At 42.0% G+C, this 25,029-nt stretch overlaps 1 protein-coding gene across 1 annotated transcript in view; it reads right to left on the bottom strand.

Annotated features, from left to right (window-relative positions):
* The window catches only part of LOC115456573 (protein-arginine deiminase type-2-like), a 194,994-nt gene that overhangs the window by 131,008 nt on the left and 38,957 nt on the right, over window positions 1-25,029 (bottom strand). The window contains exons 2-4 of the mRNA XM_030185746.1: window positions 24,316-24,499; window positions 17,729-17,801; window positions 7,440-7,501 (exon numbers count right to left, since the gene is read on the bottom strand). Of these exons, the coding sequence (XP_030041606.1) occupies window positions 7,440-7,501; window positions 17,729-17,801; window positions 24,316-24,499 (319 nt within the window). The remainder of the gene's footprint in view (window positions 1-7,439; window positions 7,502-17,728; window positions 17,802-24,315; window positions 24,500-25,029) is intronic.

Here is a 25,029-nt window from a genome sequence, read left to right as displayed (position 1 = left end):
CAATATTGACTGAATAAATGTCAGATCAAGAAAAGCTAGGGAAGAAAAGATCCTAGATGAAATAAATGACTGCTCCATGGAGCAACTGGAGAGGAGCTGTTTTCATCTAATGCTTAGTGGATGGTGATTGTTCCATTTGGCAACAGTGATCATAACATGATGAAATTTGAGTTAATAAGCAGAGGGAAGACACTAAGGAAATCTACTGAATTAACATTTAATTTTCAAACCATTTTGGAACGCTTCATGCAAGGAAGGTGCATAGGTGTTCATAGGTGTTCCCAGAGGCATCATCAGGTATCTCTGAACTTTATAAAATGTATTTGTAGCCACACAGACTATATGCTGAAAATTGAACCTTCTTCAGAGCAGATGGAACTTTCTGCAAAGTATTTGTGTGCTAGTGGGGATTACTCTAGCAACTTGTTGCTAAGTGCCATCAACTTATGACAACCCTCTGGGTGGTTGCCCTGAACTGTGTTTGGTCCTCAATCAGTGAAAAAGTGGCAATCATATCTTTTATTGTATCGATCCATCCCATTACGGATCTTCCTCTTTTATGTCGTCCTTCAATCCTACCAATCTTTCTCAAATAATCTCTCTCTTTGCATCATATGTCCAATGTAATCATTTGAGCTTCAAAGGAAAGCTTAGGTTTGATCTCCTCCAATAGCAACCAATTTGTTCTTCAGGCAGTTCATGGTATATGCAGTATTCTTCTCCAGCACCATAATTTAAAGGCCAAAGAGATCAATATATCTAGTAATTTCACCCTAACCTGAAATGTCTTCCCACAAATTAAATATGGATTATTTCAAGAAAAATATTTCATGATCTTAAAACTAACAGTTTGTCTGCTTCATTCAAAAAGGTAACCCGAAGGGTACATAAGTATATAAGCACTGCCACGCTGGGAAAAGACCAAAGGTCCATCAAGCCCAGCACTCTGTCTCCGACAGCGGCCAATCCAGGCCCCAAGATTGGTGGAACTCAACCTAAGTACAAGGTGTATCTTGGTGTTCCCCTCATGGAGTTGTAAGCTCCATCGAGCAGGGACTGTCTCTTTATGTCAGTGTACAGCCCTGCGTACGTTTAGTAGCGCTATAGAAATGATAAGTAGTAGTAGTCTTTGGGATTCTGTATGGAATCTTGCCAACTTTTGTCCTTATCCCTTATTTGTCCAGTTTGTCTGTCCTAATTAGATTGTAAGCTCTGTCAAGCAGGGACTGTCTCTTCATATTCAGTATACTGTGAAGCGCTGCAGAAATGATTTATAGTAGTATACAGCCCTGCGTACATCTAGTAGCGCTATAGAAATGATAAGTAGTAGTAGTAGCAGCAGAGTTCCGCAGGGATCACCACTATCGCTTATTCTCTTTAACATCCTGATAAATACACTGGGGGAGTTCAGTTTTCATCATAGATATAACTTTTTATGCTGATGATACCGCCATTGTTGCCAGTTTCTCGAGGACCAGGAAAAGTGGAAATTTTAGTTCAAAAGTGTTTGTTGAAATTAGAGAGTTGAGTGCATAATCTTAAACTAAACCTGACTGAAGTGCAGAACAACTTGTTGATAAAGAAAGCTTTTTCAAATTGAAGATTCTTCATTGGGTTCAGAAATATTTCTTAGTTGATCAGTTTAAGACACTAGTAGAAGCTTTAGTAATTTCACAATTTGATTACTGTAACCTCTTATATGTTGGTAGTTTTGGTTGAGTTGTAAAGAGATTGCAAACAAAGCTTATGTAATCTGCAAAACAGGTAGAAATGACAGAGCAACTCTGCTTTTGACTGAATTACATGGGTTATCGGTGGAGGCTCATCTATTATTCAAGTTGTATATATTTGTTTTTCAGGTTAGAACCAGAATATATGAATTAATTACTTTGATTTCCCACACTGAACAAATGTTTACATAATTGTGACAGCTTCTCTTTTACATTTTCTTTAACTGTACTGTATCAGGTGGCTTTTGGCTGGAGTTCTCTCCCTTTGAAAGTAAGACAAACACATTCTATGAGGATTTGACCAGACTAAAAACCTTGAGGCCAATGTTCAAAGCAATATAAGCTGAACTTAAATCACCTGTTGCCACCCAACCACCAGTGGCACTAAAGCTGGGAATGGTGCTGAATATTGCCTCTGACTGGTCCCCCAAAAAGTGGGCTGGTCAGGGGTGGACCAAGGGGTGGTGCCAGCAATATTTAGTCAAGGCCCACGTAAAGTAAGCGGGTGAAGTTAGGACAGCTCAAAAGTTGTCCTAAATTCACCTGATTATCTTTATATTGAGCCAGGACTCGCATTTAAAAAAAAAAGTTTCTTTCCCACCTTCTGCAGCCCCTGACAACAACTGCCCAGGGCGCACCTCCCTAACATCCCCGGTGGTCCAGCGGGGCATTGGGAGCAGGAGTGAATCCCTCTCACTCCTGCTCCTCATGGCAGCTTCTTGAAAATGTCTGCTGTGACCTCTTGTGGTACTTGCAGTACTGTGAGGCTGCCACGCGAGGTTGCAGCAGCCATTTTCAGGAAGCTGCCACTAAGGGCAGAACCAAGGGGGAGTCACTCATGCTCCAGACGCTTCGCTGGACCACCAGGTAGGTCAGGTAGGTTCTGGGGGAAGGTTCTATCTCTACCAGGAGGTGGGGGTGGGATGAGGCTGCTTCTATGGGGAGGATGTTGTTGGGGGGCTGCCAGGGGGCGTGGAGCGGAGATGTTGTTGGGGAGGGGCGCCCCAGGGGGCTGTTATCCAGGGCCACGAGAGGGGGAAAAGAAACTTCCTGTTTTTATGTGGGTCCCGGCCTGAGATTCAGCCACAGCCCGCATAAGATCCAGCAGCCTTCCCGCCCAAAATTATCCCCCAATATTCAGTGCTGGTGCCTGGACATGGCCCGGCACTGAATATCAGGGGATAATTTAGCTGGCGACAATCAGCATTTAAAAAAACGCTGACTGTTGCCAGATAAATATTGGGATTGCGTTTTCTAAAATTTGTTAAGACATAACTCCTCTAGAGGCTTACTAATTATGTAATTCCTAGTGTCGTTCTACTTTTCTTATATCGTGTAAACAGCATTGAACCAGTTTGTTGGGTAACAACAGTATACAAGAATTTATACTATATTGTAGAACCATTGAAATGTTTTTCCTATAGACAATAGATTTCTTTTCCTTTCACGTTTAGTCTTTGTAAACTGCCTTGACCTGTTTGTCAGAAGAAGGCAGTATAACAAATTCTGAAATAAATGATAAATGGATTTGCAATAACAAACTAATTTGTCACCAGATACTGGCCCAAAAGAACTGAAGATTACCACAGAAAAATATCAGTTGTGAAAACGTGCCTTTTCCAGTTTCCATGACCAGCATAAAGGGGCCAATGATTTGTATAAACTCCCTGAACCCATACGCCAGGCCCCCTCCCTGCCCATCTTCAAATCCTTGCTCAAAGCCCACCTCTTCAATGTCGCCTTCGGCACCTAACCACCATACCTCTACTCAGGAAATCTAGACTGCCCCAACTTGACATTTTGTCCTTTAGATTGTAAGCTCCTTGAGCAGGGACTGTCCTTCATTGTTAAACTGTACAGCGCTGGGTAACCCTAGTAGCGCTCTAGAAATGTTAAGTAGTAGTAGTAATTGTAAACTTTAGAGGCTTTTATAGATGTTCAATTATGGGTAAATTTAAAGAAACTGTGTAGTATAAGCAGATTGTGACTTTCTAATAGTGAAGATCCAAAAAAGAGCTGACATTCCTGGAGAGTGAGAGATATCAGCGTTGTCTTCCCATAGCTTCTCTGGTCCCAAGCATCTGATATTATTGATGTGGGCAACATTCCTGTTACAAGGATGTTATTCTTTTCTTCTTCCTTTTTGTATGTGTAATTGTAATTGCATTTGTTTAAAGACGGTATATCAAATACTTACTACATATAAACATTATACAAGGCAACTAAATGAGGGGAAAGTATTTTTGAAAAAATCCTATATAAAACTCTAAGCAGAACCCATCTGGGACGGGGGCTTTCTGAGTTGTCAAAAAACTTAATAGCTTTCAATATTTCTTCAATTAAAACAGGGCCATCTAAGGCCTTTTTCTAAGCAACTGTCAAAAGTGGATGGTTCAACTGCTCAAAACATCTCTTGATAAATCTTCCATCCCACAGCACAAAGAAGTATACAAAATTAGTACTGTAATGTGAAAGATGTCCACAAATATCAGTAGGGATACGTCAAGGGGCCTAATAGATTGAACTCTATTTCTCACCTTATTGTTCTTGTGATATTATGAAGGTCACAATAAAGCTGGATATCTCTTTGCACAATATCCTATCTCCTGATGAAATCTTAACTCTCCAGCTCTCTGACTTCATAAAAGATTGTATTGATATTTCAAGTTTTGCAAGTTTAATAGAGTTGCATAAGTACATTTCTCAATGAGGATTTTTCTAAACTTTTAAATTCTTGTTCAAGCCAAATCTGTTTCTTCTGTCTATCCTCATTCATTGAAGTTGAGTATCCAATAATTTCTTCTTTAATAGTTGCCTTACAGGCAACCTACAAAATTGCATGTGACATATCCAGGTTTATTAAACACTGAATATTACATAAGTACATAAGTAATGCCATACTGGGAAAAGACCAAATGCCCATTAGGGTGGTGTACTTTGGTCCTGAGGAACTGAGTTCGATTCCCACTTCAGGCACAGGCAGCTCCTTGTGACTCTGGGCAAGTCACTTATAACCCTCCATTGCCCCATGTAAGCCACATTGAGCCTGCCATGAGTGGGAAAGCGCAGGGTACAAATGTAACAAAAATAAAATAGATACTATTGGAGATTCTACATGGAATGTTGCTACTATTGGAGATTCTACTTGGAATGTTGCTACTATTGGACATTCTACATGGAATGTTGCTATTCCACTAGCAACATTCCATGTAGAAGGCTGCGCAGGCTTCTGTTTCTGTGAGTCTGACGTCCTGCACGGCCACATTGGTGATCTGCAAGGGCCGACTTCTACATGGAATGTTGCTAGTGGAATAGCAACATTCCATGTAGAATCTCAAATAGTAGCAACAGTGGAGGAGTGGCCTAGTGGTTAGGGTGATGGACTTTGGTCCTGGGGAACTGAGGAACTGAGTTCAATTCCCACTTCAGGCACAGGCAGCTCCTTGTGACTCTGGGCAAGTCACTTATAACCCTCCATTGCCCCATGTAAGCCACATTGAGCCTGCCATGAGTGGGAAAGCGTGGGGTACAAATGTAACTAACTAACTAAATAAATAAATAAATCAAGCCCAGCATCCTGTCCCCGACAGCGGCCAATCCAGGTCAAGGGCACCTGGCAAGCTACCCAAACGTACAAACATTTTATACATGTTATTCCTGAAATTGTGGATTTTTTCCAAGTCCATTTAGTAGTGGTCTATGGACTTGTCCATTAAGAAACCGTCCAACCCCTTTTTAAACTCTGCCAAGCTAACCGCCTTCACCAGGTTCTCCGGCAATGAATTCCAGAGTTTAATTACGTGTTGGGTGAAGAAAAAATTTCTCCTATTTGTTTTAAATGTACTACACTGTAGTTTCATTGTGCCCATTGCAATAGAATTTCTGAGCAGCTTACAGTCTACGAAATAGATAAGACTGAGGAAGAGAGCAGAAATTACAAATCTCTTTTAAAAGGGTAGACCTATGAAAGGCAGTTGTATCCTAAAGACTCAAACAACATTCCAAATAATTGTCTGATTATGTTTCATCTTATGACTGCTTACACTTTATACAGCATGGTTTTAGACTATTTCACAGTACAGAATCATTATGAAATAAGGAAGTGCCTAAGACAAGGCAAACAATCTGTACTTCTTCAATCTGACATTTCAGCAGCTTTCGATGCAATCAATAACCAGTTATTATTTGAAAAACTTAGAACTCTTGGCCTGGGCGGCTGTGTGTTGAACTTGTACTGTGTCTGATGGAAAAGTGATTTTTCATCAATGTGGGCAGCTCATTGCACGGTGCCACAGGGTTCCCCATCATTGCCCTTGTTGTTTAATGTTTACCTAAGCTCATTGGGAAGGATGTTGGATGACCTGGGTGTTGTTGTTCTTTTATATACAGATGACATTTTAATTTTAAATCCAGTGTTTGAGCAGTGGCGTCGTGAGGGCGGCTGACACCTGGGGCAGGTCGCCGCTGTGCACCCCCCCCCCCTCGGAGCGCATTGTTACCACTGGCGCTCTGTCCCGCTGAGTGCACGTCGTCGCTGGGAGCTGTCTCGGCTCTGTTGGTTCCCTGCTCTCTCTGCCCTGGAAGTAACCTGTTCTGGGGCAGAGAGAGCAGGGAACCAGCGGAGCCGACACCCCCCCAGCGGCGTGCACCCGGGGCGGACCGCCCCACTGCCCCCCCTTCCTACGCCACTGTGTTTGAGGATTATGATGAAATCTTTCAAGTTCTGAAACATGGTATTCATTGGTGGATAATGGGATCCTTGATAACTTAAAGCTTAAGCAAAAAATCAAAATAGTATGGTTTGGGGTACAGGTTCTACCTAATAACAATATGCTCTTTCTACCCTCAGGAGAGATGCTCTATACTGAGTGTGAATCTAAAGTTTTAGGTATTATACTGGATTCAAAAAACTCATGTTTGAAGCAGATATCCATGAATTAAGAAAACTTTTTTTTTGTTGAGTCAGCTAGGAGTCATGCACAACTGGATTACTGTAATTCTCTCTATAGTGATGTTTCGTCTAAATTACATCACAAGTGTTATAAAACACCTCTGCTAGATACATTTTTGGGGTAGGTAAATATGAAAGAACCCTAGGTAAATGTAGGTGTTGTTCATATGCTTAGAGCTAATTCTATAAAGGAGATGGATCCTTTCTAGAAAAGCACCGAGTACTTAAATTTTTCAGCACCAATGATAGAATCTAGTCCATGATGCACACAATTCCTGCTCCTCTTTCTCATCCTCAGCCTTTCCAGCCCATGGTGGGGTTTTCAGGGCTTCCCTGGCTTTTCTTCTGCTCATGAGGTCTCCTGCAAAATGAAGGTTGGTGTGTCCCACAGTATATTTGTAAATGTAGGTGTGCTTGTGGCTTGGAAAGGTTGGGAAACAGTGCTCTATGCTAAAATGTTTACATTTTTAAGGATCATCAAACAGGGATTCTAATGCACTTTGTGAAACCCATTTCTGGACCAGCTCATTCTTATATCTTTTTAGAGCTAAGGCCCTCAGAAGAGGACAAAATACCTCAGATGACCTGTGCAATGGCAGAATCACCTCCTCTTCCTGCTAGATATAACGTCCCATATGCACTTCACATCCCTACTGCCTTTCCCACACTATTTTCCTACCTTGGATTTTTTTGCAATACAATCACCCTGCGTTGTGGACATAATTATCAACACTGTGTAGCAAACAAATTCAAATTACCTTACAAGGATTGTTTTTTTCCACTATACCGTCTCGGTCTGCATCCACATCTAAGGAGACCTCTGAAATATAACAGGAGTTATAAGTATATGAATTTATATTGAAATGCACTAGTCTAGGACAAAAAAGGGAGGGGGGACATTTAAAAAAAATGAAAATATATTTGTAGTAATAAGTTTTATAAACTGCCTTTTTCAAAATAGAACATAACAGAACACCTGGTCTTATAGCCCAAAGCAAGTTACAAAAACATGAAGAGCCAGAACAATCCTCTAGGAAAAGAGCAGATAAAAACCATAAAGGGTTAAAACGTTTAGATCATTGTGAAATACAAATTTCTGAAAGATCAAAGTCTTAATATTGTTTCTAAATAAAAACAAGAGTGGGAGAACTCAAATGCCCCCGAAAAGTCCTTCCAGTGTCATCTGAAATATTCTTAACCTCTTCCTGCCTCTCAATGAAGGAAATGAAATTAAAGTAGTTCAATCTGTCCTTCTATTCCTAGAAGAGGCAGCAAAATGGAAGTACGAATATAAGTATATCAGTGCCAAACCATACATTCTAAAATAAAAAAACCAAAATCAAATGTACTGCCGTGTTTTGTACAGTCTTTAGCCTTTTCAGTTGATGCCTAGAACAACCCAAATGGCTGTTACAGTAATCTAATTATGACAGCAGCAAAACTTGTACTAAAAGTCCAAATTGATCTAATTCAAAATAATTATTAATACAGCAACATTTCCTCATCAGCAGAAACGATTTCTTCATAAAGAGGAGTGTGGTAGCCGTGTTAGTCCACTCTTAAGGTTATCAATAGAAATCAAACAAAATAAAACATGGAAAAGAAAATAAGATGATACCTTTTTTATTGGACATAACTTAATACATTTCTTGATTAGCTTTCGAAGGTTGCCCTTCTTTGTCAGATCGGAAATAAGCAAATGTCCGATCTGCTTATTTCCGATCTGACGAAGAAGGGCAACCTTCGAAAGCTAATCAAGAAATGTATTAAGTTATGTCCAATAAAAAAGGTATCATCTTATTTTCTTTTCCATGTTTTATTTTGTTTGATTTCTATTCATAAAAAGGCAATTTCAGCTTCCATGGAAAAGGCTACAAGGTGGCGTGTAATATAGTAATAAAACAGAGAACAAAAAAAGTTATAAAAGAATAAAATGAGAAAGAATACCCCCCCCCCCCCGATATTCAAAACCATTTAACCAGCCAGGAATGGGGTTAAATGGTACACAGGCGGCTATCCAATGAAATTCAGCAGGGGATAACCAGCTATCACCCACTAAATATTGACTGCTAATGGCTAGCAAATAGCCGGTTATATCGCTTGATATAACTAGCTATCCATTGATTTTTAAAGCTGGATTAGCGACCACATTTGGCCCAATGAAAACATGGGATATATCTTTGGCCAGTTTAAAGAGAACTGGTTATCTTTAAACCAGCCAAAAATAAAGTGGATATTCATTGTCGGTAACCAGAAACAGCCCAGCATTAAATATCCAAGTTTAGCGCCAACCGAGGGAGTTAGCCAGTCTAACTCCAGTGGTCTCAATATCGGCCCCTAAAGCAACAGAAGTAACAAAAATCTATGTTAAAGTGCAGGAATTGATTTAAGCACATAAGCCACAATGCACTCTCTCCTCAAAGTGCCATCACCTCCACCCCAACCTTCGCTTTCTCCCCAGACTCTGAGTACTTTCATGATAAGTTCACAAGATTTACCTTAAGATCTCAACCAAGTCACCTCCACCTCTCTTTTCCCCAGTCCATTCTCTCAACCCTCCTTCAACCCCTGCCTCCTTTTCTGAAAGCACTGAAGAGGAAACTGCACATTTTCTTTCCTCCTCCTAAAAGGACTACCTGTTCTCTGATCCCGTTCTCACCCAACTACTTAGCACTCTCTCTCCTACTGTCATCTCTTCTGTCATATCCTTAATCTTTCACTTTCCACTGCAACTGTTTCTGATGCCTTCAAACATGCCGTAGTTACACCACTCCTCAAAAAACTCTTTAGACCCTACTGTCCGTCCAACTATCGTCCCATCTTTCCTCTCCCTTTCCTATTCAAGATACTTGAACATGTTGTTCACCACTGTTGTCTTGACTTTCTTTCATCTCAAGCTATTCTTGATCTATTTATTTGTGACATTTATATTCCACATTATTCCAAACAAGTTTGAGTTCAACGTGGCTTACAATAAACAGTATAGGATACATAAGAATAATGCTTCAGAAAGTAATTTGTTGTAAGAATCCAATTTTACAATACAATATCATAAACATACTGGGGTAGCTATGGACGTTTAACATTTAGAAAATCTATTATGAATGAGAAATTGTACATGAAGCAAAGAGAAGGTTAATGGTAAGTACATAAGTATGGCCATACTGGGACAGACTGAAAGTCCATCAAGCCCAGCATCCTGTTTTCAACAGTGGCCAATTCAAGTCACAAGTACCTGGCAAGATCCCAAAACAGTACATACATTTAATGCTGCTTATTCTAGAAATACTGTCAATAAACAACAGCTAAGTCTCTACTGATACTGTTTGTAATATCAAATTAAATAAAAGTAGAGCTACAATACAGAGAAGTAGCTACTACCGTAGGCACGTGCTGCTATGGGGGGAATATTAAGTTTAACTAAAGGAGAAGTCTCATATATCTTATGCAGCTGATTTCATTCCACCTTACGGTGGGTCTTAAACGCTGTGTACAGTATTAATCATCGACTCTCCTTCCCCCTCCCACCTACATTGATAATGCACGACTACTATTCAATAATTTAATGCCTACAGGAGCGAACTAATCAAAGTCTTATTGATGTCTATGACTGCGCTTTACTTATCTGTGTTGGTCGGTATGCCTCTATTTCCCTGACAGGTGCCTGTTTCGCAAGGACGCTTTGTCAAGGGGAATCGATGGCACTGGACCTAAAAAAATGAAAAAAACATTGTAAAGCTGTGCCATACCTGACTTCAAAGACAAACTCTGTAAAAATAAGTACAAGGCTTACCGTTACACCTTATTAGCGCTGTCTCCACACCATACGTTACAAATACAAAATGGCGGTGGCATCTATTTAAAAAAGGACAAACCGGAACCAGCTGTTTGGAACCTCCCACTGCCTACCTCGCAACTCAAAATAACCCCACAAACACCAGCACTGATTCAGCTTCAGAATTATTACAAAGTACGACAGAATTTTTATCATTAGGCAGTGACAGCCTGGAAACAGATTGGGAAACCGTCCTATCAAATTTCAAGTCTACCTTGAAATTAGAAATGAATTGCTCAGCATTGGTGGAATACTGCAAGCAGGAACAGATCCCGAGAGGATTATGTTTAAATAAAGCCCCTCAGATATTCAAATAGCAAGAAGAGTTTGTGACGAAATGGAACATGATTTTAAACAAATGTTCGTTAGATCTCTTGCTCCTTATTATAGAACAATCCCGCATGGCTTTAAAACAAGAGAAAGACCTACTGGATAAAGAACTGGAGCGTTTAAAACAAGGGGTATCTGAGCAGGTGTTCCAGCAAAAACATACACAGTTAAAAAAGACACTTGAGCAATTTAAAGAGACTTTTCACAGATCCAAACTCAAGAAACTTGCCAGAGACAAGCAAGACTACGCTAACCAACGTGTATATCCGTGGATGTATGATAGACATTACCCGGCTGAGCAAAAAGAATATACAGATGGTGATGCGACTGCATTGGGACCAAGGATTCAGAAACCTTTCCAATTCTCAGATAGTGCATCTGGGAGCAGTGATTCTGATGATTTTTTTAGTCGGGAGACGGCCACGAGGTCCGAGAGGCAGAGGCAACAAGCGAGGAGGGAACAGAGGAGCACCACGGTCACGACCGAGGACTCGGTCGCAATTCTCATAACATTTAATGTCATGAACCTATCAAATACCACATTAACAGAAGCAGAATTTACTCTGCTTTCCAAAGGTCTTTCTTTTGTGCTAACAACAGGTTTTGATCCCTTTCAATTTAGGGTTGACCTCGAAAAATTTATAAGTGTCTTGCAATTGAGAATTTACTTCAAGGGCCAGGATATCCCTGAATCTCGCTCCAGTGTATATAATAAGTCATGTTGGATTCCTCCGATCCCCTTGGATCCGGTTGTGCAAGTATTCAAGCAATTGGTCCTCCGTGATGTACACAAATTTTACAATGAGGAGTATAGGGGATACAGAGACAATCTAAGTAGAGCTGAATGCCGGGCACTGTGGTCACTGAAGAATAACCAGGATATTGTCATTAAAAAAGCTGACAAGGGCAGTGCCACAGTTGTCATGGATAGAAACAGGTATGAAGATGAAGTGAATTCGCAATTATCGGACACCATGGCATATCAAGAATTATCTGTAGATCCTACAAAAGATCTGCAAAAAATCATTTCAGACAGGTATTGACAAAGGTTTTTTGACCGTGAGAGAGTTTCAGTATCTGAATAATAAAACACCGGTTATACCAGTACTGTACATTCTACCAAAGGTGCACAAGGACACATAGAACCCTCCAGGGAGACCCATTATGTCATCTTGGGAGTCCCTTTTTGAACCCCTCTCTGTATATGTGGACTCATTTTTGCATGAGATCACAACGAGAAGCCCATCATTCAACAAAGAGACCACTCATTTTCTTTCACTCTTGCAGGATATTCAATTGAGAGACGTCCATGTGCTTATGGTCACGTTGGATATAAAGTCCTTGTATACCATGATACCCCAGGATGAATTACTTAAGGAAATTGAAAGAGCATTAGAAAATCGTCAAAGACCGCACGAAGTACCCACTGACTTTATTTTGAGATTGGCAAAGACAGCTTTGTGCAATAATTTTTTCATGTTTAAGAAGAAATTATTTTTGCAAAAATCAGGGGTTGCCATGGGAGCAACTTTTGCTCCCACTCTCGCTAACCTGTATATGGCAGCATTTGAGGAACATTGGTTACATCTTTCTCCTCTTTTTTCTAAAATTGTCATCTGGCGTCGATACTTTGATGACGAGTTTTTATTATGGTCTGGTAGTCTAGCGGAACTATTGGTTTTTCACACTTGGTTAAATTGTTGCCATCCAAAAATACAATTTACTCTGTCTTGATCACACAATGAGATACATTTCCTTGATGTTAATATACAGTTACAACAGGGAGAGTTTACCACCACAGTGTTTACCAAACCTACAGAAAACAATACTATTTTGGATTTTGGCAGTTGCCACCCCAAAGCATTACGAAAGAGAGTTTACCATTCTCGCAACACCTCCGTTTCAAAAGAATATGTACATCATCTACAGATTATAAGATCCAAGCGCAGCAATTTAGTGAGAAACTTATACAGAGAAATTATCCAGTTAAGATTTTGAAAAAAGCATACCGTCACGCAAAATACAATAATAGAGACTTGTTATTATAACCCAGATCATGTCATCAGAATGAAGATCTTATCATGACGTTTATAATGAAATTTATACCGGGAGGCGAAGCTGCGGCTCATATTGTGCGCCAACACTGGGATATTATGAGGTCACACCCAATGTTTGAGAGTTTTCGTTTAAGAACTGCCTTTTCAAGATCAAAGAACTTGAAAGAAATCCTCAGCCCAGCGGTACTACCAGAGAATATTGTCAACACACCTCCACTAGTAGTCGGCCATCACAAATTCCACAAAACACACTACAAAACTTGTGTCCTTACGATTGAAACAGATAATTTTACACATAACAGAGAGATATACACCTTAAATCAAAGCACTACTTGTAGATCAGTAGGCGTGGTATATTACATACGATGTCCATGCAATAAGGTGAATATCGGGAAAACGACCAGGTCATTACATGCTAGAATGACCAAACATCGGTCTAGAATTTTGGCGCTTAATCTAGGAGCTCCACTAGTTAATCATTGTGTAATCATTCAACTGACAGTTTGCAGTGCATGGTGATAGAACAGGTAAATCCCATGTTGAGGGGTGGTGATTATGTTAGAAGACTACTACAGAGGGAGATGTACTGGATATATCATTTAAATACATTACAGCCAGTGGGTTTGAATACTTATTTACATTGGGGGTGTTTCATTTAAATTCGTAGCAATTAACCAGCTGTTTGGGTGTTTGTGGGTTATTTTGAGTTGCGAGGTAGGCAGTGGAAGGTTCCAAACAGCTGGTTCTGGTTTGTCCTTTTTTAAATAGACGCCACCGCCATTTTGTATTTGTAACGTATGGTGTGGAGACAGCGCTAATAAGGTGTAACGGTAAGCCTTGTACTTATTTTTAGAGTTTGTCTTTGAAGTCAGGTATGGCACAGCTTTACAATGTTTTTTCATTTTTTTAGGTCCAGTGCCATCGATTCCCCTTGACAAAGCGTCCTTGCGAAACAGGCACCTGTCAGGGAAATAGAGGCATGCCGACCAACACAGATAAGTAAAGCGCAGTCATAGACATCAATAAGACTTTGATTAGTTCGCTCCTGTAGGCATTAAATTACTGAATAGTAGTTGTGCATTATCAATGTAGGTGGGAGGGGGAAGGAGAGTCGATGATTAATACTGTACACAGCGTTTAAGACCCACCATAAGGTGGAGTGAAATCAGCTGCATAAGATATATGAGACTTCTCCTTTAGTTAAACTTAATATTCCCCCCGTAGCAGCACGTGCCTACGGTAGTAGCTACTTCTCTGTATTGTAGCTCTACTTTTATTTAATTTGATATTCTAGAAATAAGCAGTGGATTTTCCCCAAGTCCATTTTAATAATGGTCTACGGACTTTTCCTTCAGGAAGCCACCCAAAACTTTTTTAAACCCCGCTAACCGATTTTAGTACATTTTCTGGCAACAAAAGAGGACCAGCTAACTGTCTTGGCAGGGTTCAGCACAAGGAAGTAGTCCATGAGCCACCAGGCAATTGTGCGTAAGCAGCGTTGGAGATCTTGATTAAGAGGGTGAACCTCTTAAGACAATGTCATCAGAATACACACAAAAAGAGATACAAAACTCTTCAATAATAGTGGCTAAAGGACTTAATACTGAACAAAAAAGGAGAAAGAATAGATCCCTGCGGAACTCCTCATTCTGAAGAGTGTGATTAAATGTAAAAAAAAAAAGAACAGTCAGTGACAAATGAATGAAACCAATGTAACACCAGGGAGAGTCACGTGATGCACTGAGGGAGGAAAGACGCATGTCTTTTGCTCTCCGAGGCCCTCCGCTCCAAATTGCTTAAAAGCTCTGAAATTATAAAATCAGTGACCTACTCACGCTGATAATCCCTCCAGAGGACCATGGACAAGTATGTCGAAGCAACATCCAAAGTCCTGCCAGCGCGGAGCGCAAAAAAAGAGAAAGAAAAACAACGGGCAGCGGAAGCTAGTGAAGTGAAGGCCCCGCCACCAGGCGGACAGAGCTTCTCAGCAGAGCAAATAGCGCAACTCACAACGGCGGTTGCCCAGGCGCTGGAACCGCGCTTCGAAAAACTGCTGACCCAGGCTCTGGAGCCGCGATTCGAAAAACTCTCCACGCAGCTGTCAGGGTTCGAAAATACACTGGCAGAGACGATACAGAGGACGGGAGAGCTAGAGCGGAGAGTATCCGAGCTGGAGGACGCGCACCAGCCCATACCAGCACAGATTGACAAGTTACAAAAGACGGTGGGCGCTCTAACAGACAAAGTCGACGAGCTTGAAAATAGAGCGCGTCGCAGTAACCTCAGACTCATCGGAATACCAGAGTCTGTGGGGGACTCAGTGTTGGCCACAGTAGTCGAAAAATGGCTGACCTCAGAGTTTGCGCTGTCCGACCATGCTGGGGCTCTCTGCTTGGAGCGGGTACATCGGCTGGGCCGCGTCCAAGATGGCCGACAGACCCCACGACCCGTAATCATAAAGATTCACAACTATATACATAAGATGGAAATCTTGCGGGGCTATCGGCTCAAGCGAGACACCACAACTTATGATGGAAAGCTCATTCGCATTTTCCAGGACTTCTCAGCCTCACTACAGGAACGCAGGAAGAAGTTCACCCCGCTGTGCCGCCGACTACATGACATGCAAGTACAATTCATGCTTATTTACCCAGTGGTCCTAAAAATACGCCATAATGGCAAGTGGCAGAATTACGACTCCGTGACCACAGCACAAGCCCACATAGCCAAGTTGGAGCAGCACAAGCAGGAGCACAGCGGGGACCAACCAGCGGAATGAAAGTAGCATTACATGGACTCACATTTCAGGCACTGAATGCCACTATCACGCAATCAGGAGCAACTAAAGAGAAGCAACTAACACTGGAAAGAGATGGGGCGGTGGGCCTTGAGCATGGCAGAGGCTCCCATAGATTCATCCAGGTGTGTTTTTCTGGGTAAGGGTTTAGTGGAGAGTTTGGGGATGAGACAGGGGGGTGGGGAGGGTAGGGAAGGGTTAGACAAGGGAAGGGGGGGAAATTACCAAAATCTGATTGAGGCGGGGAGTCGGGTTAGCAGAGATCCTGGTGCATCAGGTGAGGGCGTAAAAGAAGCATGTGAATGGTGGGGGTGGTGGAGAGAGGGACCTTTCTGTAGCGCCTGGGGTGTGGCTGGGAGCCCCAGGGGCTATCTTAAACTGAAACATCTGGGCAGATCCCATAGAGGGTTCAAATATGAGTGGTAGGACACGTCTGATCTCCTGGAATGTCTGTGGCATCACTTCTCCAGTCAAAAGAACAAAGATCTTGGTCGCTCTTAGACGCCACCAAGTGGGAATTGCTTGCCTACAGGAGACCAGACTGTCAGGGGAGGAACATGAGAAACTAAAACGGGGTTGGGTAGGAGAGGTGTTTTACTCGCCAGCTACCGGCAGACGCAGTGGGACAGCAATTCTTATACATAAAGCCTTAATGTGCACAGCCAAATTAGCATTCAAAGATAGCGAGGGCAGATACGTGGGAATTAGGATTAACTTGCAAGGAACAGAGATTCTACTGGTGTCAGTATATGGCCCTCACACAGAAGCAAACCAATGTAACACCATACCAGAAATCCCCAAAGATTGTACCTGCAGAAGAAGCAGCAAATGATCTAACAAATTGAATGCTGTGGAAAGATGTAAAGAAACAGCTAAAGGTAAGTAGAGACTATTCAGATTTGATCTCACCTCATGAAGAACAGATGCTAGAATAGTGTCAGTACTGCAGGTAGCCCTGAAACCTGATTGTCTAAGGTGTAAAACTAGTGTTTGATCCACAAAGTGATTAAGCTGTTAGAATACCACTTTCTCAACTACCTTTAATACGAAGCACAAGTTAGAAACGACCTGTAGTTAATGGGTAGAGATGGATCTAGAGTTGGGTAGAGATGGATCAAGAGTGGGCTTTTTCAAAACTGGTTTGACAGATGATACTTTCCAATCCAGTTGAACTTGACCATGCATTAGACTAGAATTAGCCAAGGATAACAAATTAGACAATTTGATCCAAGCAGACGGAAGTGGATCTAAAGAACAGAAAGTAATTCTTAGAGACATCAAAGCCTTACTCAAAGAAGCTAATGTCTGAGAATGAAATGAATCTCATTTTGGAGAAAAACAAACAAACAAAAAAAAACAGTTGGTGATAAGGCAGATGAATTGGTAGAATCTGGCCCGTATGTACATGAAAGTGGTACCGATAGAGGTAGGGAAGAAAAACTTCACAGTTTGTGCACGTTCTCTGCAAAAAAGTCTGGTAATGAAGTGAGAGAAGGAAGCTTCGCTGGTTGTAAGCCTGAGGAAGAAGCATTGCAGATAAGAGAACCAAAAACAGAATGAATAGAACAGTTTACAAGCATTATCTGTGCACTTGCCCACCAGCAAGTACACACCCATGAAATGACGGTGTCCACTCTTCCACGATATACATTGTGAACCGCTCTGAAAGCTGCCTTAAAAGCAGTATACCAAACCCTATTAAGTTCTATGAGCTCATTCACTCACGTTAAGTGGTCACTTATGCATGTAAACAACTAGAATATTGTCCTTTTTGTGTTTTCTTACCACCTAGAATTAGGCAGCTGCTTACAGATGTACCCCCTTTGTGTCTGCCCTGTATAATAACTGATGGGCACAACTCCAACAGTTACCCTGCAGGCTTGGCTCTTTCTGTGCATTAATTTTGCAGCTAATGCAGGTTAAGTGTGATAACTTAACACACTTTAGTAAACAGATTTATTATGATGATTGTTATTATTCATTGTTATCTGCGATTCTTAAAATTAAAACCACAAGCCACATACTTACCAATTGCAGTGAAGTAAACCCCAGCTTTGTCTATTGGAGCATCTGCACCTGGTCCATAATAGGCAACAGTGACCTGCAAACACATAAAACTAGTTTCTCTGGGGGCTAAAATGCAGTCAAAAATAAATAAAAAAAACAATTATTTTAATGCCAATTTTAGAAATATCTTAAGAGAGAGATTTATAGGTAAGAATTACACTTGCACAAAAGAAAATTTTAAAACGGAGAATGTGGAACAATCATACCTTTCTGATCAAGTAAGTCTGTACCTTTGGAAGTCTGCTCCATACAAAAGGTGGCTATTATGGCCTTAATGGTCATGGTAAGTCTATAACCAACGTCCAAGAAAGAAGTGAAGTCCTTGCCCAGAGCAGCAGTTAGAAGGTCTATGGGTGGTGATGTGGCTGCATTGGGATGGTGCGACCTGAATGGAATGATCACGGTCTTGTCAAACTATAAGGAGGCTGCTTGTTTTCAGCAATAGCCTTCCTGGTTTTGGTGTCTGTATACTTTGCTAGAACGGAGGACCTGGTGGTCACCTGAGGAGCCTGTTTACTAAAGTGTGATAAAGGTTTGTACTTGTTAAGTATGAATCCAATGTGGTAACTGTTTGGCTTATGCTCAGCATCTGTTCTCATCAGCAGGTTGCATGATACATGCATCTGAATTACTGAATCACAGCCGGAAAATTGGCCCAAAGAAAGTGAAAGGTAGTGGTGGTTGGAGATTCACTTCTCAGGGGTACCGAAGCACCCATCTGTCGGCCAGATATGTTGTCCAGAGAGGTGTGCTGTCTGCCTGGTGCCAAGATTTGCGATATTGTGGAAAGATTGCCTAGACTCATCAAGCCTACGGACCACGCTCCTATGCTACTCATCCATGTTGGCACAAATGATACAGCTAAGTATCCTATGAGACTTCATGGCTTTGGGTCAGAGGGTGAAGCATCTAGGTGTGCAGGCAGTGTTCTCATCGATCCTCCCTGTCAAAGGTAAAGGTCGAATGAGAGAAGCTCACATCTTGGAGACAAATGCTTGGCTGCGCGGTTGGTGCTGATGAGAGGGCTTTGGTTTCGTAGACCATGGCATGATTTTCCAAGAGGTACTGAGCGGTGATGGTGTCCATCTGTCAAGGAAGGGAAGGAGTATCTTCAGCAACAGGCTGGCTAAAGTACTAAAGAGGGCTTTAAACTAAAATTGATGGAAATCATGAACTCATGGGCGGATGCATTTCAACTAAATCTAAACGCAGAAAAAACACACTGTTTCATCCTCACATCCTAATACAACATGAACAAACAAAATAAACACACCAGATTACACCCTCCCTGTTTCCGAGGAGTGGCCTAGTGGTTAGGGTGGTGGACTTTGGTCCTGGGGAACTGAGGAACTGAGTTCGATTCCTGGCACAGGCAGCTCCTTGTGACTCTGGGCAAGTCACTTAACCCTCCATTGCCTGCCGCATTGAGCCTGCCATGAGTGGGAAAGCGCGGGGTACAAATGTAACAAAAAAATAAATAAAAATTCTCAGAGTTACAATCGACCGAAAACTCACACTTGAAACCCAAGCGAAAACTACAACAAGGAAAATGTTCCAATCAATGTGGAAACTCAAATGAATAAAACCTTTCTTCCTGAGGGCAATATTCCGCAACTTGGTACAATCAATGGTACTAAGCCACCTAGACTACTGTAATGGAACCTATGTGGGATGCAAAGAACAAACCATAAAGAAACTCCAAACTGCTCAAAACACCGCAGTAAGACTTATATTTGGAAAAACGAGATTCGAAAGCACCAAACCCCTATGTGAAAAACTACACTGGCTCCCGATCAAAGAATGTTTTGCCTTTAAAATATGCACCCTAGTTCATGAAATTATCTACGGCGAGACCCCGGGATACACGACGAACCTCATTGACCTACCAACCAGAAACACTACAAGATCAACACACACATACTTATACCTCCACCACCCAAGCTGCAAAGGACTTAAATATAAATCAACCTATGCATCCAGCTTCTCCTTTATAAGCACACAACTATGGAACGCACTACCAAACACCATGAAAGCAACGCATGATCTATCAAACTTCCGGAAATCACTAAAAACTAACTTGTTCAAAAAACAAAAAACCCAAATGACCCAACTTAAATGCCTTGACCCTGCAACACAACAAAACTAATACTCGAACTGGACATAACTTAACCCTTCCTCCTTATTCTCCAAGATGTCTGTCGCACACGAACCTTACTACAATATCACTCTGTATCTGTCATACTGGAATTGGCGATCGCCACCACGGTACTATGTAAGCCACATTGAGCCTGCAAATAGGTGGGAAAATGTGGGATACAAATGCAATAAATAAATAAAAGGCCATGAAGCCATAATTAACCCCAAGGAAGGTAGGACATCTAATACCTCTACAGAAGTGAATAAAAAGAGGAAAATCTGGAGAGCCTTGTATACCAATGCCCATAGTTTGGGAAAACTTCTAGATCTTGAGGCTACAACGATGGAAGCGGACTTGGATTTAGTGGCAGTCACAGAGACATGGTTCACGGAGAACCATGACTGGGATGTTGCTATGTCTGGCTATAATCTATTCAGGAAGGACAGGGTAGGAAAAAAGGGTGGAGGTGTGGCATTATATGCTAAAAAGGATATCCAAGTGACAGAACTGCAGGACATGTGGGGTAGGGAAGAAGCGTTGTGGGTTAAACTGGAAAGAGGGAAAGGAAAATGTATCTATATTGGAGTGTTATACAGACCACCCTCACAGTCGGAGGAAATGGACAGGAACTTAATTGAAGACATCCACAAGATAGCTAGGAAAGGTGAAGTACTACTGATAGGTGACTTCAATATGCTGGATGTTGATTGGGGTGTCCCAGCTGTGGGGTTATCTAGAAGCAAAGAGATCTTAGATTCCCTACAGGAAGAATTGTTCTGGCAGTGTGCGACGGAACCGACGCGGGATGGAGCTGTTCTGGACCTGGTGCTTACGAATGGAGAGTACGTTTCTGACATTAAGGTGGCGGACCATTTGGCATCTAGTGATCATCGTATGGTATGGTTCAATATTAAAACAGAAGAGAGGGCTCATTCGAGATTGCAGGTCCTGGATGTCAAAGGAACTGACTTTGCCGAGATGGGGAAATTTCTCAAGGAACAGTTAACGGGATGGGAACAGCTGAAGGATGTAGAACAGCAATGGACAAGACTGAAAGGAGCTATGTTAAAGGCGACTAACCTTTATGTTAGAAAATTACATAAAAGTAAGAGGAAAAGAAGGCCTCTCTGGTACTTGAATGTAGTAGCTGAAAAGATAAGGGGAAGGAGGCTAACCTTTGCACGTTACAAGGTGTCTCAGAAAGATGAGGACAGGAGAGAATACCTAAATAAGCGAAGAGGCAAATGGAGGAAAAGATAGCTAATACGGTATAAATTGGAGGACAAGACCTTTTTCAGATATGTAAGTGACAAGAGGAAGGGCCATAATAGCATTGTGAGGTTCAAAGCTGAGGGAGAGAAATATGTGGAAGATGATAAGGATAAAGCTGAACTGCTTAACGATTATTTTAGCTCTGAGTTCACAAATGAAAGACCGGGGGTAGGGCTGCAGAAAACAAAGGCTAAAGGCGATGGATGTATGGTAGACCAAGACCAGTTTACGGAGGACTATGTTCATGAGGATCTCGCCAAACTAAAATTAGACAGAGTGATGGGGCCTGATGGGATACACCCGAGGGTGCTTAAGGAACTTGGAGAAGTTCTGTCGGCTCCGCTGACGGACCTCTTCAATGCTTCCTTAGATACTGGAGTGGTCCCGGCAGACTGGAGAAGAGCAAATGTGGTTCCTCTGCACAAGAGTGGAAGTAAGGAGGAGGTTGGGAATTACAGACCTGTCAGTCTGAACTCGGTGGTGAGTAAGCTAATGGAAACGCTTCTAAAGAGGAAGATTGTGAGCTTTCTTGAACTACATGGAATGCGGGACCCAAGGCAGTTTGGCTTCACTAGTGGCAGGTCATGTCAGACGAATCTGACTGTCTTCTTCGACTGGGTGGCCAAACAGTTGGATGTAGGAGGGGCGCTTGATGTGGTATATTTGGATTTCAGCAAAGCCTTTGACATGGTTCCACACAGGCGACTGATAAATAAATTGAGTGCCCTTGGTGTGGGACCTAGAGTAACAGATTGGGTTAAAAATTGATTGACTGGTAGGAGACAGAGGGTAGTGGTAAATGGAGCTTGCTCTGAAGAAAAGGATGTCGTCAGTGGAGTACCGCAGGGATCGGTCCTAGGGCCGGCTCTTTTTGACGTCTTTGTGAGCGATATTGCGGAGGGGCTGTCTGGTAAGGTTTGTCTCTGCAGATGATACTAAACTCTGCAACAAGGTGGACACCCTGGAGGTTGTGAATGACATGAGGAAAGCCCTAGCAAAGCTAGAGGAATGGACCGATATCTGGCAACTAAGGTTTAATCCCGAAAAATGCAGGGTCATGCACTTGGGTCACAAATATCCGAGGGAACTGTACAGTATAGAGGGTGAAGTGCTTCAGTGTGTGAAGGAAGAGCAGGATTGTGTCTGATGACCTTAAAGCTTTCAAATAGGTAGAAAAAGCAACGGCCAAAGCCAGAAGGATGCTTGGGTGCATAAAGAGAGGCATGACCAGCAGGAAAAAGGAGGTGATAGTGCTGTTGTATAAGTCTCTGGTGAGGCCCCATTTGGAGTACTGAGTGCAGTTCTGGAGACCGCACCTACGGAAGGATATAAACAGGATGGAGTCGGTCCAGAGGGCGGCTATGAAATTAGTAAGCGGTCTTGAATGCAAAGATTATAGGGATAGGCTTATGAACCTCAACATGTATACTCTGGGAGAGAGGAGACATGATAGAAACATTTAAATATCTCAAGGGCATTTATGTACAGGAAGAGAGCCTTTTTCAAATGAAGGAGAGCTCTGGAATGAGGGGGCATGTGACAAAGTTAAGAGGGAATAGGCTTAGGAGTAACCTAAGGAAGTATTATTTCACAGAAAGGGTGGTGGAGGCGTGGAATGGCCTCCCGGTGGAGGTGGTGGAATCTAGGGCTGTTCCAGAATTTAAAAAGGCATGGGATAAGCACGTGGGATCGCTTAGGAACAGGTAGAATTGGGGGTTACAGAGGATGGGCAGACTGGATGGGTCATTTGGCCTTTTTCTGCTGTCATGTTTCTATGTTTCTTAACTTTATGGCCAATGCTCTGAATGAGGGTACTGTCACCCCCTCTCTACTCCCTAACCAGAGTTCTGAGGGGGCCATTTCTTTTGGGTACCTTGAAGGGGGAGGGGGACCACCTCATCCTTTGCCTCAGGCAGCAGACTACCTTGAAGTCCCAGGCTTGTCCAAGATTACATGGGTAGACCTAAAACATCTCCTTCTTATGCATAAATGCCATACTTTCAAAGAAAAAAAGCACTTAAGAGTCAGTATCTGGAATGAGAGCAGATGATGTTGGGATAGTAGGAAGAAAACCAAGACAGAAAGTTTGCACCCCGTTTCCCCACCTCCCAATCAATTCATACAATATGAGTCTGGAGGAAAAGGGCTGGAAAAAGCATGTCCCTTAAATTCTCACCTGTCCCTTGGATGAATCCCTGGGTCAGGAAGACCCCCCTCCTCCCGCCTCTCATATCTCCACAGGAGAATCAGCATGGCTCCCAGCCCTAACACTTTTGCCAACCTGGGATGTTAACCTTGAAAGGCAGCAATGCTGAAATAGTTTCAGATGTAAGAAGAGAGAACATTATAGCTGTGTTTATCTTGGTGTGTAAATGTCTAATAAGCTGTTAGAACAGAAACAATTTCCTCTCACCAGCAAACATATGACTTCTCACTAATCATATAGCCACCTTCCCCCTCCCTCAAAATACATACAATACTATTTATCTCAATGACGATCAACTCTGCAGCCCATTGTAGCAAGGCAATCACCTGCTTAAAGATATTCAGGTAAGTTATCTTGATATCTTTAAATGGATTTGAGCTGCTCTGCCCTGGTGAGTACGTAGGACCACTAAGTACCTGAGTCCAGATGCTCAAAAGTTGTCCTTAAATACCACGTGCGTTTATAGCTGTGGCTGAACTTACTGAGCTTGATACAGTGATTGATGCGCAAAGGAAACTGCATGCAAATGAGATGCACAGAAATTCTGCAAGCGGCTCAGTAGGGAAAGCACATAGCACATGCGCAGAACAGTTTTGCTGTAAGCACTGATGTTCTACATATGCCCAGGGAAAAAAACCCACTGGAAACGGCCCAGGATTGAATATCCAGTATCACTGCCAACCTCGAGAGTTAGCCGGGCTGCTTCCCATGGTCTGCATATCGGCCCCTAAATGATAAGCAAAAAACACCAATATTCAGCACTATGCACACATGTTTTAGCCCTGCTCCCAGAACACATGCGCCTAAAAGGGTAACTGATTCAGACATCACAATTTCCAGTCAAATTTTTAAAAAACAACAACAAAAAAAAAGATTTATGCAGTTAACTGAACTTAATATCAACTTCTCTCTGAACTCATCTGCTTAACTTACCTTCTCATCATTGGTTTCTGTACTAGGCGAGATCATCCTGACTTCAATCACTGTGTCCCTCTCCAGTGGCCACAGTTTCTCCCCATTCACCACTTTCGGTTTTGCTGTGTCAGTCTTGTTAATTTTAGCATCAATATTAGCAGAGTGTCTCATGCTGAACCATTCAGCTTCTGAGGGAGCCGCTCTGCAACAGAAGAAAGTAAAGTCATCAGAGTATGATAAGACGTAAAAGGATCAGAGATTGTACTAGTCCCTCTGACAAAGTTATTAATCGGGAATGGAATACCATTTATAATACTGTATATACTACGTACAAAGCACGGGTAATGGGATGCAACTTCAGCCTTGTCTTACTCTCCAAATGGGATCTTTATTTTTCCTTGACTGCAAATCACTTCAGTGTACATTTACCAAGAAAATCAAGTCACATAAATATAACAAAAGTATGAATAATGTTGTGTTTAAGCACTTACCAAACAAACTAAACCAGATAATTTTTGTAAAATAAAAAATATACCACCTTAGACCCGCCCAAAACAAAAAATGAAGCTGTAAAATTTTAAGGAGAAATGGAAGCATGTGATAGCGTAAGCAGGCGTGGGCCGAGGGACATCCACAAAAACAGCTAGGAAATGATGAACTGCACTCTCCCTATTAAGCACTCTAAGATGGCCCTGTGAGGGACAGTTGCTAAGGGGAACCAGGAAAACTTCC

Source organism: Microcaecilia unicolor, chromosome 13 (genome assembly GCF_901765095.1).
Source record: "Microcaecilia unicolor chromosome 13, aMicUni1.1, whole genome shotgun sequence".
Lineage (NCBI taxonomy): Eukaryota > Metazoa > Chordata > Amphibia > Gymnophiona > Siphonopidae > Microcaecilia > Microcaecilia unicolor.
Note: the sequence above shows the minus strand (reverse complement) of the source record. Positions and strands in the feature narration are given on the sequence as shown.